We start from the raw sequence: 16,048 nt of genomic DNA, 5'->3' as shown, positions 1-16,048 counted from the left end.
TTTTTCTTTCATCCTTATGGTAGACCTTGAGTTTGTAAGTGCTGAGTTGTCCAATCAATCCTGTTCCCATTCCTCTTCCTAGTGACTGGCTAAGTGTGGGCATGCAACCCAGTCCTCATCAATGACGATAAGTGGGTGGTAACTGGGCATATTTTTGATTGTTAAGAAGAGACTGTGTCTTTCACTGGACATTTCCATGTCTGCATGTAATTTCTTCTCCAGGGACTGGTCTCTCCTGATAACATGTCCAAATATGTAAGGCAAAGTCTTGCAAACATCGGAGAAGGACATCATGCAGAGGACAGTGAAAAATGAGGAAGGCTCTCAAGAGATGGATTGACGCAGCAGATTCAACAACGGCCTCAAGCACAGAAACAAACGAGGGCCTGGCGCAGGACTAGGCAAGTATACCCTTATGTTGTGTCTACGGTCACTCTGGGGCAGAACCAACTCGGGGGCATCTAACAACGACAATGTGAGTCTAAGGGCAAAAGGAATGAGCTGCCTAGAGCATGAGAGCTTAAGGATGCTGAGAACCCTGGAACCACCTTTCTTTAGTTCCTCCTTACATGAGAGAATAAATTATACATAGTTCCAAACGCATATCCAACAGAAAATTCCATTTAGGTTAGCCTTTTTTATTTTTAACCTTAAGGTCAAACTGATAACTATGTATGACACTGGATCATGGGAAAGAAAATTATCATATAATCTGTTTAATTCATAAAGATTGATTTCACATTTAAATAAACACTGACAAGCAGTCATCTTAAAAAAGAATTAATCTAAATGTAACTTAAATACACATAAAAACCTATTATTAAGTTCATTATTTCAGTGAGAAAAATTACATTTAGTTCAAAATGGCCTTAAAATAGATTGCAAAAATCAATGAGCAGGACGTGGGTACTTACAAGTCAAACACCAAGTAATGGAAGCCCTCCTCAGAGATGCTGTCATGAAGTCGCACTAAGGGGAAAAAGAGAGGAAAAAGGTTTATGTCGTTTGCATTTCTATAGTCCATGCTAAACCAGCCTTTTAACACTCACTGAAGGGCATCTGGACTCCAACTACAAATGTTAGAATTATTGTTATTTTTTAAAATCTTCAGCCTCTGAAAAATCAGTGTGCTTTTCAGTAAAGCTTGGGTTCACATAGGTTCAAGGTTTCAGTCCGGTTCTGATAAAGGGCACGATCTCGATGACAAGAGCACCTTACCCTCGAGAGAAGGGTTGGGAAGTGTCCACGTACTGACAGAAGAGGAAGATAATGCACATTGTTGTTGGAAGATCTTTTCCGATTGACTTCTCCACATGGTAACCCACGTCGTGTTACAGAGCATGGCTGCGGCAGTGGATGGGCCGGAGGTCATCGTCCCTGAAGCCGATGGCCAGCCTTTCTCTCACTGGGCTCCTGGGTAGCTCTGGCTTTTCAACCTTTCAATTGGCAGCTGACTGAATAAGCGAGAGCAAGCACTAAATAAAATCTGTCTATCCGGTGTGGCCAAGTCCTGGCGATTCCTCGGAATCAGTTTCGTACATTCCGTGGACGAACGACCACCCTAGGGCAGGTCCCTGGCAATCATGCCTTGGTCACGACGCCAGGCAGCAAGATTCTACAACATGGTCTGTTGGCCTGCGTCCAATCTCCCTGCTCTCCAGCCATTCCTACAGACTGTTCTCGGACCAATAGGTGAAAACAGTTTTGATTATGCTATTGCTTAGCTTTGGACACTAAAGTCTACTTACCATGTCACAGCTAGACTTTTTAACAAGATAGCCCACTAGCTCTCCAGATTAATACAAGTTTAAAATGCTCGGGGTGTTGGAACTGCACGGAGAATTTCAGACTCAAGACAATGTTTTCCGTTCCACGTACACATGCCTTTGCTGTGTATTTTCACGAAAACACCCACCGCCACATACAGTCACCACAGATAGTAAACTCTTCAGGGGCAGACAGGGATGCTTTTGTTTTCTAATTCCCCATTCACTAGGGGTCTCCTGACCTTCAATGGCACAGCAGAGGGTACAACTGCTGTCATAAAAATTACCCTAACAGGGTAATGACTTCTCCCACAAGCTGTCTTTGGTACTTTTCCTGTGCCGTGATGAAAATGTGGATTCGAACCCATTTGAGGTCATCACCTGAACGAAACCCACCTAGGGAGTGAGTCTGTGGTACCTGTAAAATTCTAAGTTGAGCAATTTAAGAACATTTCCCTCATTTCCAATCTAGTTCCATCCATGCTGTAGCGCATCCCTGGCCCAAGGTGAATTATATTTCCAAGTTGTTCTTCAAAACATTCTTCAAGGCAGAGAAAGACTGGCCCTACCCCTCATTTAGATCACCACTGGTAAACTGTGTATTTCCTATTGTCAATAACACAAGTAGTGGGTTTCAGAATTCAGGCAACTACGAGTGAGGCCAAGCATTTCAGCCTCAGACCCTCTACTCCACGTGGCTCTTGATTTCATAGATAAACATTCTACAGCCGCCTCACTTTTGTCTTATTTATTCTCATTTTGTTCTTCAGAGATTACAGACTTAGCATTTTATTTTTTCTAACTTAGTAATACTGCTCTTTTCTTTAGTATCTTGATTTTTCTTGCTTGCTTACCAATATTGCCAAACAGGAATCACAGCTTGTAAGTCTTCTGATTCTTTCAAAAAGATCTGGTACATAGTATTTTCACAAAATAATGTTGGAGCTTTAACTATTCCAGGTGCTAGGTAGAAAGGCATTTTAAATTAAATTTCTCATCTCCATATAAGTTTAGAATAAATCATTAGTGCACAAGAAATTGCCTTGTAACTTTAATTGTGTGAACAGTATTCCTGCTACTTTTTTGGTTTCAGCTAATGCTGCCAAAGACGAACAAACGCTTGGCTTGATGGGGTATTTTCTGCTCGTAGGCACTTAGCACCGTAAAGAAAGCCAGGTCACGGCTGCTAATTCTCTGCTGAGGCTTTCTTGAAAGACACAGTTTCACACATAGCACATTGAGCATCTGTAGCACACTTAATGACATGACTACTTAAATAACACTTCTTGTTCTTTTTAAAATATATATATATATTAAAGCAAATAATGCATGATACACTGACATCTCTGCTGTGAAAATAAAATGGATGGCTATGCTATCAAACTTAAAAAGTCTTTTAAAAAATCACAAAGTGAGCAGGAGAAACCTTTCACTTCTTCCTTTGTGTCACGATGAAAACCTAAGATTGAGACAGCAGTGGAATAAGGGATCCTGGGAGGTGTGGTGGCAGAGGTAGGGGAAGAAGGAAGTTCTTGACAACAAGGAGTTCAAGAAGGAAGACAATGTTCTGAAACGGATTGTGGTCACAATTGTCCAACACTGTTTGATGTGATGGAATGATGTAATAGTAGAATACCTGGGTTTGGGAAAGGAAAGAAAAAAGGATTAAAGCTTCCATTGACGATGCAGTCTCAGGTGTTCAGATGAAAGGGTGGAAAAGTTGAGCAGAGATATTTCAAATAAGCCTGGAGAAGTCCTAAGATCTGAGTATATCTGAAATAGAAGTGTCATCATATAAGTACTATTAGCTTGTTCATACTGGTAAATGATCGTCATTTGGAAGTGACTTAATTTGGAACAGGTCAAATGTTACTTAAATGCATGCGTCTGGTGATTTAACCATATGATAGGGCTTTGGTCAGCACTAGGAGGACAAAAGTATTCTGCCAGCAAGCACAGGTGATAAAGATTAATGACAATCAATTCAGCCAAGATCACCCCTTTTGCAATATACAATTCCAAAATAAGTTCCGGGATTCTCACTTCACGTTTGACTATGTGAATTAATTCTGTGTTGTTATATTAATTGATAGCAGAAACAAGTCAATAGCATCCTAAACCTATACCAAACTCATTGCCGTTGAGTCACTACTGACCCTACAGGGCAGGCAAGAACTATCCCTGTGGATTTAGGCAATATCCTACACACACACACACACACACACACACACACACACACACACACACAAATTTGATGCCACCAACTCATAGTGACCCTGCAGGTAGGGAAGAAGTTCTTCATAGAACTCTTCATAGGAGTAGGAAGCCTTGTCTTGGTCCTGCGAGCAGGCTGGGGCTTTCCAATGGCAGGCCTTGCAGTTTGCAGCCCAACTCATAACCATGACAGCACCGGGCTCCCCTAACAGGATCCTACTCGGGATGTGCATGTATGGATGTGTGGGTATCTATGTACAGAGTCACACATTTTCCTTCTCTCATGAGCCCTTCTGTCCTCTTATCCCTCCCTGCTTCCCTTCCACTCTTTGCTCTTCTTTTAAAACAAAAAAACTCAGAAGTTCACAGAATCATCACAATTTCTACTTGTTAACAAATCCATATAATATTTGTAGGGACTTTCTACAAGCTGATGATTACGTTGAGGATGGGTTTGTCTCCTGTTAAGTTTTGACTCCTATTATCCTTTAGAAGACATCGTCAGAGCCATCAGCTAGGTCTCAAGTCTTCTCTGCCGGGCAAAAATGCCCTTCCTATTGATCCTCCTTTTCTTCGTAACAGTTGTCAATGGGCGAAAATTGTGTTTACTTTTGTAAGAAAAAAAAAAAGGTTGCAGTAATCATTTCATAAAAATAATTGCCGATTTCTATTCACGCCAAAGGAATGCCACAGAGTTCTGCTTCTCACAGCTGCTAGCGTGTGACCGACTGCCTGGCCAACCTTGAATGTGAGTCTCCTGTTGAAATTCCTCGCCCCACGTTCTTTCTATGGAGCTTTTCTGTGAGGGCCGTACGCCACCCATATGGCTGTGCACAATTAGCCTAATTGCAGTCATTCCTAAGATAACTTTAAAGAGAAAATTTCAAGAGTATAATGAGCAAAACATTTTAGAAAACAGGTTATAACACAGCTTGCCAGTAATTCTTTTCTAAAGTTTGCTCAAAGGTGAAATCCAGTTTGTGAATAAATTAATTTTCATACATTATAAAACTGTGCAACCTATAGTAAAACTTTGAATGCCTTGTGTTGGATTATAGATAGGGAAAAGAAAGTCAAAATACTACCAAATATTAGTTAACTGGAGGCCTAATTAAAAATTTAATAATTTTCATTTAAGGTGTCACAGGATCACCACTTTCCCTTCCTGTTGGTCGTGTGTTATTGTATGATTTCTCTACAGCTCTAGCTAATAACTAGCTCCATAATCAAGAAGTCAAGTAAGGCCTTGGTCCATGTAATTAAAGAAAATAAATTTCACTTAAGCATTTTAGAGGTTCCCTATTTATTTTAATATTTATCTTGTCCTAGATTCTCTAGAGAAGCAAAATCAGTAATGGATATATAAATGTGTAAATATAAATGTAGAGAGAATTTTATTTCAGATTAATTGTTCATGTAGGCAGGATGGCTGGCAAGTACTAAATAAATGAGTCAGGTATCAGACTGGAGGCTTTGTGATATTATTTATAAATACATCATTCACTTCAAATTGTACTGCTTCTTGTTCTTCCTTACAGCTCAACCTCGTGCAAGCTGCCACAGCCATGGCCACCAATGTGCCATGTCTGTGAAACTTCATCTCCTTGTGCAGCCCCTCCCACTCACGCTGCCCATAAGGACCTTGTGTTCGGGGTGGGACGTCAGCATGTGTAATGCAAGTGGATCTGTAATAAGCTCTTGTAGACAGACCAGAGCGGTTCCTCTCGGAAACTTCCTGCCCTGTCAGCAAAGAGCTTGGGTTAGACTCAAAGACAAGAGAGCCTACGGAGTAAGACTGCGATGAGAAGTTATCTGGGACATTCAGTCACTGACACGATGTAGGGCTGAATACAGCCGCTTGGGTGACTCCTACGACACCGTGTAGAGGGGCACAACAATCTGCTGGAACGACAGTCAGCCCACAGAGGCATGAGAAATAATCGAGTCATGTTGTTTAATCCATGAAGCTTGGAGTGTGAGTTGTTAGCCAACAATATATAAGCAAGAAATAACTTAACTTGGAATGTGTGATTGGTTATCTCAGTTCTTAGTTCTAAAAACCCAGTTATTTCAACATCATAAGCAATTATGTACAGCAGGAAAGTAAAACTGAGTTTAACCTCAGGAAATATGAAATTCTTAGTATAAATCTCTACAGCTGAATGTGGCAGGGTAATGCTGCCAATGTTATCATAACACTAATAAAGTAATTCATAGAGAACAGATTGTATTGAATCCTCACAATCACTGTTTGTCAGCTCTGAGCAATATTCATGGCTATAAATGAGGGCATTTTCACATTTTTTGCTTTGCTATGTTGCTAGGATTGAGGTAGTTGGCTTTGGTTCATATACTGAGTTGCAAAAATGGCAGCTTGTACACCAGATCCTTTTTATATTCCATCAGCAGTTAATTATAATTCACAGCTAGAGCAAGCACTGGCCAAGGGAGGCCATGCAATGCACCAAACCTTCCCCCAAAGAGGGATGCCAATACTGAGTTCAGTTGTTAAATATACATATATTAGTATGTGATCATTTTGAATATCAAATGGTACACTGGAGTGAGAAATTAACAATTACCATATGGGTCTTTTATGACAAGCTTGTCATTTCTAGAGAGAGAGACAGAGAGAAAAAAAGTTGGGAAGTATAAAATTCAGAAACCCTAAAATCAATTTCAAAATTAAACTAATACTACTTCTGACAACTGAAGGTAACCTTATTTATGTGCTTCATATATCTTACTCGCTATTTCCTATGATACAAAATAATATGGTTAATAAAATGACAGCATTAAAAATTCTGGTATAAAATATATCAGTAGATTCAGTATATTTGCATAAAATTTTATTCTGCTTCTTTGAAATATGCTTCTGAATATATTTTTCAATCACTGTACATTAAAATAAGCATATGTATGCAATTATAAATTGTCTCTTTATATAAGTATGCTTTTCATTAAATTTTTGTTAAAGCCAATAGTGCCACAGAATTTATATTTTGGTTTCCTTTACTTTTAAAATTAGGACATAAAAAGTCTAGGAATCTCACTTAACTGACTAAGACAAACAAGCAAACTAGTCCGGAATTGAAGCCATCCTCTGTTCTAATTTTAGATATTTGAACACACAAATTCCTAAAGTTACATAAGAGATATGTATTTTTAACAAAATACATCACAAAAAAGCCTCATTACCAAATGTCAAATATCTCACTATTGAATGCTCAAAAATTAAAGTAGCTTCTACATCAGAAATTAAAATATTAAAATTATTTTAGATAGTATTCCTGTAGTGACAAGAAAATGGCTTTAAAAATTTACTACTTACATTATAGCTTGTTAAAAAGTCACTGCTTCTACTTACACAAAAGGAATTTGAATTAATAAAACATTCTTCCAATAAGAAAATATAATTATTGCATGAAACACGGTGGGAATTCCTATTCTTTTCTGTACTAAAAGCACACAGGTGTCCTGGATGGATCCCAGACCACTACAGTTGGTCAAGCATAGCACCTCTACTGATAATGGGTTTCTTTCTTATTCCCCAATTTCTGCCCCATTTCTGTTAAGAATGAATTAACAAGTTTACATTAGTTTCAGTATCAATGGAATCTACAGGGTCAGGTTAGTATCATTCCTGCCTTCCTGGAATACATTTGATATCCTTCTATTAGGTCCTTTAAAGCTAGATTATTGCAAGGAGCATCTGGACAATTATCTATTATTGTTGGGAGAATTTCAACTTGGGAAGATAGCAGAAAAAGGAGATCTGATTAGTGATTGCTGATTGTATGTCAACCAGTCATATCAACTGCATGATATTTTAATAATATAAGGAAGTGATCAACTAAGTTTTTTGAAAGAAGAAAGTAATAATAAGAGCTAAAAAATAGACCCACTCAAATCCCTGAATTATGAAAGCAATAGATAGTTTATTAGAATCTCTTCCTTTTCATTTTAATAGATAGATGTATATTATCAAGATTAGCAACATCTAGAAATGTTTTTTCTCTGAAATATAATTATTATATTCTTGTATATTTCAATTGCATTGTTCAGTTGCATGGTTCAGTTTCATTCTAATTATTATAATTTGCTTTTTGCACGAGATTATATTTATTAGTAAAAATTATTACTCATTTCAAGCTCATTATTTTTTAAAAATCTATCCTCTTTCAATTTTGCTTCAACATGGCCAATTCTGTGTATTTCAGTCTATAGTCAACTTCCTTTTCTGTTCTTCTTTTTTAACCTAGTCTTTTTATTATTATAAGCAATCACTGAGTGGTTGCTTATGGGTACCTTGAGCCACAGAGGAAGCGAAGAGTCTGCTTGCTGCCTTGGTCAATCTCACTGTACTTGTTGAGCTTAAGCAGACACTTTGACAGGAAAAGCTGTAAGTCATCACTGTGAAAGTTACAGACATTAGTAATATGATGACTTACTCAGGTAAAGAAAGGGACTGACCCCAGTAATTTACTCAAGTACTGAAGCACCCCTAGGACTCCTTATTTCAAACTCTAACCCCTTATAAGCTTAACTGGATTCTATGAAAAAAGCAAAGGCCTGATCCTTTGAGCATTCAAAATGTTTAACATTACTTTAGAAAATGAGGGTCAAAAGGATAAACACGTCTCTCTTGGAAGACGTACAGACAGAGTGCTCCGTAAAGACAAGGGCGGCCAGCCTTCATCTGGGGTATCTTAAACATGTTGCTGGGAGAGGCCAGGCTCTGCAGAAGGACATCATGCTTGATAAGGAAGAGGGGCTACATAAACAAGGAAGGTCCTCAGCAAGATGGATGGACACAGTGGCTGCAACACAATGGGCTCAGGGCGCTGCAGGACCAGGCAGTATTTCAGTCTACTGTGCAGACAGTCACTGTGAGTTAGAACTGACTTACTGGCACCTAATTACAACAACGTATTTCACATAATTTACTTCAAGCCTCTCATTTGAATACTGAAGGATTTTGTAGGCAAACTATTGAACGATGCAAGAAACATCAAGGGAAGATGGAAGGAATAGACACAGTCACTTTATCTAAAAGAATTCAACACTCAAACATGTCAAGAGGTAGCATATAACCAGCGGTACTGAAGAAAGAAAGTCAAGCTCACGGAAGTCACTGGCAGAAAGTCAAATGATCCAGAAGTTGATGGAGGAACAACTGGAACGATTCAACAAGCAGAGGGCTGCCTGCAAGGACTTACTCATCAAAGTCAAGGAATTTCTAAGACAGCTACGTAGTCTGCGGAGTAGAAACAATCCATCTTTGTGATTATTCCAAAGAAAAGTGACCCCAAAGAAAACAGTAACTATAGCTCAATATCATTCATATGACATACAAAAAGATTTTGCTGAAGTTCATTCAAAATCGATTGAAGCCACGCATCCATAGGGAGTTGCCAGAAATTCAAGCTGCATTCAGAACAGGACATGGAGCAGGGGCTCTCCTTGCTGACAATCAAGAATTTTGGCTAAAAGCAGAGAATACCAGAAAGAAGTTTGTCTTTTAGTAACTATGCAAAGCCATTGATTGTATAGGGTGAGTCATAACAAACAATGTGTAATCTGGAGAAGAATGGGTATTCCAGAGCACAGAGCACTTCACTCTCCTCGTATATACACAGACCAAGAGGCAGATGCATGAAAGGAACAAGGGGATACTGAATGCTTTCAAGTCAAGGAAAGTGTACATCAGCGTTGTTATTTTTGAACAGTTGTATTGGCCCTTCATGCACATATCATACAATTGTATCACCTTCACCAAAATCAATCATTTGCTATCCGTGCAATTTTATTTTCAATTTTGGCTAAAATATACACAACAAAACATTCTGCAATTCAACAACTTCTACATGTATAACTCAGCACCACTGGTTATACTCTTATGTTGTACAACCATTATTGATATGCTTGACCTCGGGGCTGTATCCTTTCACCATACTTATTCAACATGCATGCTGTGCAACCATCTGAGAAGCTGGAGGAGAACACCGCATCAAGACTGGAGTGAAGCTTATTAATAACCTGAGACAGGTAGATGGCACAGCCACGCCTGCTGAAGGTCCAGGCAACTTGAAGCCCCACTGCTGAAGGTCAAAGATTGTAGCTTTCAATATGGATTACAACTCAATGTGAAGAAAACAAAAGTCCTCACACCTGGACCAATGGACAGAATCACAGAACAAAAATAATGACGTTGTCAAAGATTTCCTTTTACTTAGATCCACCTTCCACACTCTGAGGGAAGCAGCAAAGGGAAAAGCAAAGGGGATACTGCCCTGGTGAAATCTGGTTGCACAGACCGCTTTGCAGCTTTAAAGCGCATGGATAGTCTTTTGAGGACCAAGGTGCCACTGACCTAAGTCATATCTTTTCAGTTGTGTGTGAAGGCTAAATAAGGAATAAAGAAAACCTGAAAATTGACGGACTAGAAATGTGGCATTGCCAACAAATTTTTAAAGTAACACGGACTGACATAAGAACACGAAAATCTGTCTTGGAGCAAGTACAGCCAGAATTCTTAGAAGCAAGGGCAGTGAGAGTTCATCTTACATACAAAGGACATGTTACCAGGCGGGTTAAGTCCATGGAAAAGAGCCTCGAGGAGATGGATTGGCACAGTGGCTGCAACAATGGGCTCAATCACAACAACTGTGAGGCTGGCACAGAACCGGGGGGTGTTTCTTTCTGTTGTACAAAGTTTCTACGAGTCAGGGACTAACCTGACAGTAATTAACGAAATGATACTTCAGTGGGTTGGGCGAAGGCAGTCAGGGAGGCTGAGTGTGAGTTAGTTGGCTGGAAAGACTGTCTGGGTGTGAGATGTGTGATGTTGAAACCAGGCACTCAGAGCTCTTGGCAAACTTGCCAGTGGTGCTTATCATGATGTAGTTGGTGCACCCTGATGATGAAGTGATGGGCCTCGAAAGCCTGTCACTAGGAAGGGGCATAAGATCATTCACACAAGTCACTCACGCAGTGAGAGAGGTCTATGCCATCAGTCACCAAGTGGCAGGGGCAGGAGTGCAAGGGTCATCAGTCCCTGGACAGGCTGTAGGGGACCTCTTGCCAGTGTTTCCCAGTCTGAGGCACTGGAGCTTATGGTGCCAGTCATTAGGTGGGCAACACAGGGGCACATGGCATTCAGACAGTCGGGGAGGAGTAAGGAGGAGAGGAGACTTATTGGCCATCAGTCCACCAGCACAGGAGGGTGTGTTGCCAACCACCAGGTGAGTAGGAAATGGGAATAAGGGGCAGGCAGCATAGCCAGGTACTGCTGGTCACTGGTACTGCTATGTAAACATAGGTGCCAACAGTTACCAGTCTAGCAGTGCAGACGAGCAGGTATCCGACTGCTGTGCATGCTGTGTGGCACTGACAGAGTGTGCAGAAGTAAGTGGAGGGGTGGTGGAGTGGCAGGCGGGGCAGGGGCTATTGTGTAGAACCTGTGGTGCCAGTTGCTAGGCAGGTGGGTAGGAGGGTGCACACAAGGGCAAAGAGAAAGGGGAGCATCTTCTGTGGGTCACTGATATGGGTACCAGGGATTGCCCCTAAGCTGCAGCTGGTAATCAGGTCCTGACCCCCAACCAAATACCTAAGGGTGCAGCTCAGCATCCATCAGGTCGGGGCTCAGCTGCCACGCGACGGATCCAGTACGCAGTGGACGCTATTCATCCAATGGTCAAGGACTGCTACTTCTGACCCTAGTGTCAGGTTCCTGCACTAGTTTCCAGAGTTCTTGCCCCACCTTCCTGCACTTGGGTTCCTTAGATCAGATCATGTTCTACTCACCTTGCTTCACTCTAGGTTTGTTTACACATTGTCCCTGTTTCCTACTGGGAATTTCATAAGGTTGCCTTCCTGTGCTCCTCACCGAGAACTGCTGCTTGCTTTGTCTCAACATGATTCTATTGCACCAGGCTGGCTGGCAGGGCACCTATGATCTGTGAATCTCTCCTTTGGGGTTTTCATTCGGTTTCTTCTTCCATTCTGCGTTTGATCTCATCCTTTCAACTACCATTTGGGGCTCAGGGTTCCCAGAATTCCGTCTGTACAGCTCCTTTATTTAGTTCTCGGGTCTTTGCTGGAGAGGGAATGGTGAGGTGTGTCTGACTCAGCTCCATCCTATCCTGGGCAGCCTCCAGACAGACCTCACTTCATTTTGGAGTGGTTTTTAGTGAATAACTAGAGAAAGTACTTAAAACATCTTTGTCGCCAAATTGAAAATAGGCTCTCTTCAAAAAATTAGCCGTGAGGATTAGTTGCTTTACTGACAATAGTCTTTTGAGAATTGAGTGAATGGAAAAACGTATTAGATCATCCTCTCTTTGCAACTAACAACGATTTTATCTTAACACTAGCAACTGAATTTCCCCTTGAGAGTCTCCAGCCCATCGGTTCCCATCTCTCAAACCCTGTTCTGAAAATCCATTTCTGTATAAAATATTTTTTTTCCTAACTTAGTTATCCTTATATGTAAACTTAAAATGCTACTAGAATAATTGTATGAAATGCCTTGTGAAGCTGTGGTTAATACCTATATTATATTGAGTAATAAAATTTTTTCTTCCTACAGTTATTTTCTGCTGAAATTACTTTAAAATATTAGTTTATTTCCTGTGGATGATATACACAAGCCTGGAACACATGAAAAACAATATTCTGTCATCTTAGGCTCACAATCAGGAAAAAACATGAAAGTAATTTTTGACTTTAACAAGCATGAGTTAGGTACTCTTGGAGCAAAAGAGAAAATTGATAAATACAATCATAGGTTAAAATTAAGGCAGTATATATCTGGCAGTTTTTGGATCAATTTTTCCATGGAATAGAGAGGATTCAGTTTGAGTCCTTTTTTTAAAGTAAAGAATCTTAACTAGTCACTATGAAATTAACAGTCCGTTACCATGAAATCAAGGAAATTAAGAGGAAATGTCTAATGGTACCTCTGCTTCTCTGAGAGACAGCTCCAAAAAGACAAGCCCATTGAACTCAAGAGCGTCCCCCTAAACCCTGTTCCATTCGCTGTCTGTCACCTCCTTCAGTAGCTCAGGCTAACGCCTCTGTGGGTCTTTACTCCATTCTCACGCCCCAAATCAAAGGCAATCACAGATATTTCAAAACATATCAGAAAACTGTCTAGATAGATAGATAGCTATATAGAGGGAAGGAAACGTGTATTTAAGTAGCCTATTAGTTCGTGTTTAAATTCCTTCTTGCCCCTCACTGTCCTTTATCACAACACTTAGAACAATTCTATTAAACTGAGATCTGATCACTGCCTCTCTGATCACAATATTCCAGCGACTCTCCATTTGCCTCTGACTAAAAGCCAAAACCCTATTCAAGGTCTTACCAAGCCCACATCCCCTATCTCCCACTTCACCCACTCTCTCTTTGACCTCTGCTCTTAATACCCTTTTGCCAGCTCACTGCGCTCCATATTTTTCCATCACCATTGCTATACATCCCCACAAGCTCCTAAAGCTGAGTATGCACTGAGTTTCCTTTGCCTGAATCTCCTTTCCCCAGAGTGAGTCTCTTGATTCATTCCTTTATCTCCTTCAAGGATCTCCTAGAGTTTCTCAGAACACTTTAGTATTCGATTATTAGAATAATTTAGTTCTATTGGAACACAGCCCGAATCCCTGGTGGTGCTGTGGGTAAGCATTTTTAGATTGCTAGCCAAAAAGGACAGGAGTTCAAATCCACCTGAAACTTTATAGGAAAAAGAGGAGTCTGTCTGCCCATGAAGGTTTACAGTCTGGGCATCCATACGTCAGGCCAAAATGAATGGGAATCAGCACAGGGGCAGTGTGTTGGAACACGGCCACGTCATTTAGTGTGCATTCTGTATATCTCTTTTCACGCTAGTACTGCAGATTTGAGCCACTGCAAAAATGTCCTTGCGGTAAGGAAATGGCAAATGTTCACTACCTGGTCTGCTAAAAAGAAGTCTGCTGAGCCTTGGAGGAGAAGACAAGATTACTGAAAGGGAGGTGACTGGTTATGAGAAGCCCGGGTCCGCATGAACAATCTAACTGAAGCGAAGGAGGTTCAGGCTGGTGGTGGGTCGGAGAGAAGGGAGGAAGCTGGGGAAGACACTAGGAGGAGAGTTCCCAGAGCATGGGCTCTGTGAGTGGGAACAGGCTTCATAGCACCTACAGGTGGGAACAACTGGCATGGTAGAAAACTGCCATGGCTGCAAGTTATCAGACGGAAATTAAGTTTCAGGATAAGGTAGTCAGAGAATGGTGGCGGAGACCCTGAGGGAGGAATGTTACCAGTGGCCTTCCAATAGCAGCTAGGAGCAGGAAACACCCATGCTTCTGTGGGATGCAGAGGACAGGGGAGAGTGCCAGCACTGTCAGTGCCACATGTGAAGCACCGGACTCAAGAGAAACCCGACTGGATTCAGCTGTGACCAAGAGGAAAAACAGCGGGCCACGGGTAGTTTGCAAGTCCTATGCTATTAGATTGATAATTTTATTATTACAGGGAAGAAGGATACTAATAAAAGTGCTGAAAGTTGATCACTTTTTCATAGTCTAGTCATAATCAATGTTTTTCCAAACCGATGAAGAGTTCTTCAGATTTGATAGATTTTCAGACTTTTTTTTCTTTTATGAGACGTAATTTTAATTATATAGAATTGAACACGACACAAATACACACAGAATATATATAAATTCCCTCAGTGTTTGGTTATGTCTAAGAAGTTTCAGTAACTTTCTCCCTGTATTCTCCATTACATTAATAGATATATTTGCAGCACCTGTAAAATACACGTGCAGAAATACCTTCTGTCAAGCCTGTACACATCCGTGTATTATACCGTCTCTCTGCCTCCGCAGGCACTCTGCCACACAGCCACAGCAGGATGGTGTGGATGACAGGACTGGCCTCTGTGGCCTTGAAGGCTTGCACTCCCTCCTCCCAGTGCCTTCCTCGGCCTCCACCATTTTACACAACAAATTTTCATATTGAAGGAATACGCATTTCTGTCATTTTACTGCAATCTTATTCCTGGAGGACTTTATAAATCTTATTAAAATGTTCGGATTTTAAATGCTTATGTATATGCCCTGTATTTAAAATGTCTAAATAGCTTACAGAATAATAAGCATTTACATCTGATTTGAATCATTCACAGGATTTTAATATTTCCATGCTTAGCTTGAATGTTCATTTAATTAAATTTTTCTCCCTGGGTCTTACTTGCTAGGAAGTAACATTGTAAATGGTGAATAAAGAAGACACCTTTTAAATTTGCTATTTTGAATAAAAACTTACTTGATGTTAATTTTTATTTAAATTAGCTTTGCCATTTCTATTTTTAGGAAAACTATTTTTTCAATTGTCCTTAACCCTGAACCAACAAAAAACAATAATAAGCAATAAGTTTTCATTGTAAAGACCACTAGTGGTGCTGTAGGTTAGGCTCTGGGCAGCTTACTACCAGGTCAGAGGATCAAACCAAACAGCGACTCCAAAATAGAAAGAAGCGGTCTTCTCCCATACAGGCCTACCTTCGTGACAGCCCTCCAGTGCAGTTGCACCCCAAGGATAGCAGTTCTCAACCTGTGGGTCGTGACCCCTCTGGGGGGTGGTGTCAAACGACCCTTTTACAAGGGTCCCCTGATTCATAACAGTCGCAAAATTATAGTTATGAAGGAGCAATGAAAATAATTGTATGGTTGGTGGATCACCACAACATGATGAACTGTACTAAAGTGTCGCAGCATTAGGAAGGTTAAGAACCATTGCTCTACGGTCATGATTAATTGAATTTGGCTAGATGACATGGTTTGGGTTTTAATCTTACTTGAAATACAATGGAGGATAATTTTCACTCAGCGATTCAAAGCTAATGTTTAAGGAGCTTTATTGGAAAAAAATGAAGTATGTTATCTAAAATTATTGATAGAAAGTCTGTTTAAGTTATGATTTGCTATTACATATGTATAAAACTAAAGATTTTAGTTTCAAGATCAATATTTACTTTTAAGCAGATATCAAAATCATTAACATCTATGATTAATTGTTGAGAAAAG

At 40.3% G+C, this 16,048-nt stretch overlaps 1 protein-coding gene across 4 annotated transcripts in view; it reads right to left on the bottom strand.

The window, feature by feature from the left end:
- Positions 1-16,048, bottom strand: part of CAMK2D (calcium/calmodulin dependent protein kinase II delta) — a 305,138-nt gene that overhangs the window by 152,853 nt on the left and 136,237 nt on the right. For all 4 annotated transcript variants that reach the window (XM_075543891.1, XM_075543888.1, XM_075543890.1 and 1 more), the window contains exon 4: positions 915-969. In XM_075543891.1, coding sequence (XP_075400006.1) covers positions 915-969 — 55 coding nt within the window. The remainder of the gene's footprint in view (positions 1-914; positions 970-16,048) is intronic.

The sequence above is a fragment of the Tenrec ecaudatus genome, chromosome 3, assembly GCF_050624435.1.
Source record: "Tenrec ecaudatus isolate mTenEca1 chromosome 3, mTenEca1.hap1, whole genome shotgun sequence".
Classification (NCBI taxonomy): domain Eukaryota; kingdom Metazoa; phylum Chordata; class Mammalia; order Afrosoricida; family Tenrecidae; genus Tenrec; species Tenrec ecaudatus.
The sequence above is the reverse complement of the archived record's forward strand: the minus strand, read 5'-3'. Positions and strand labels throughout refer to the sequence as shown.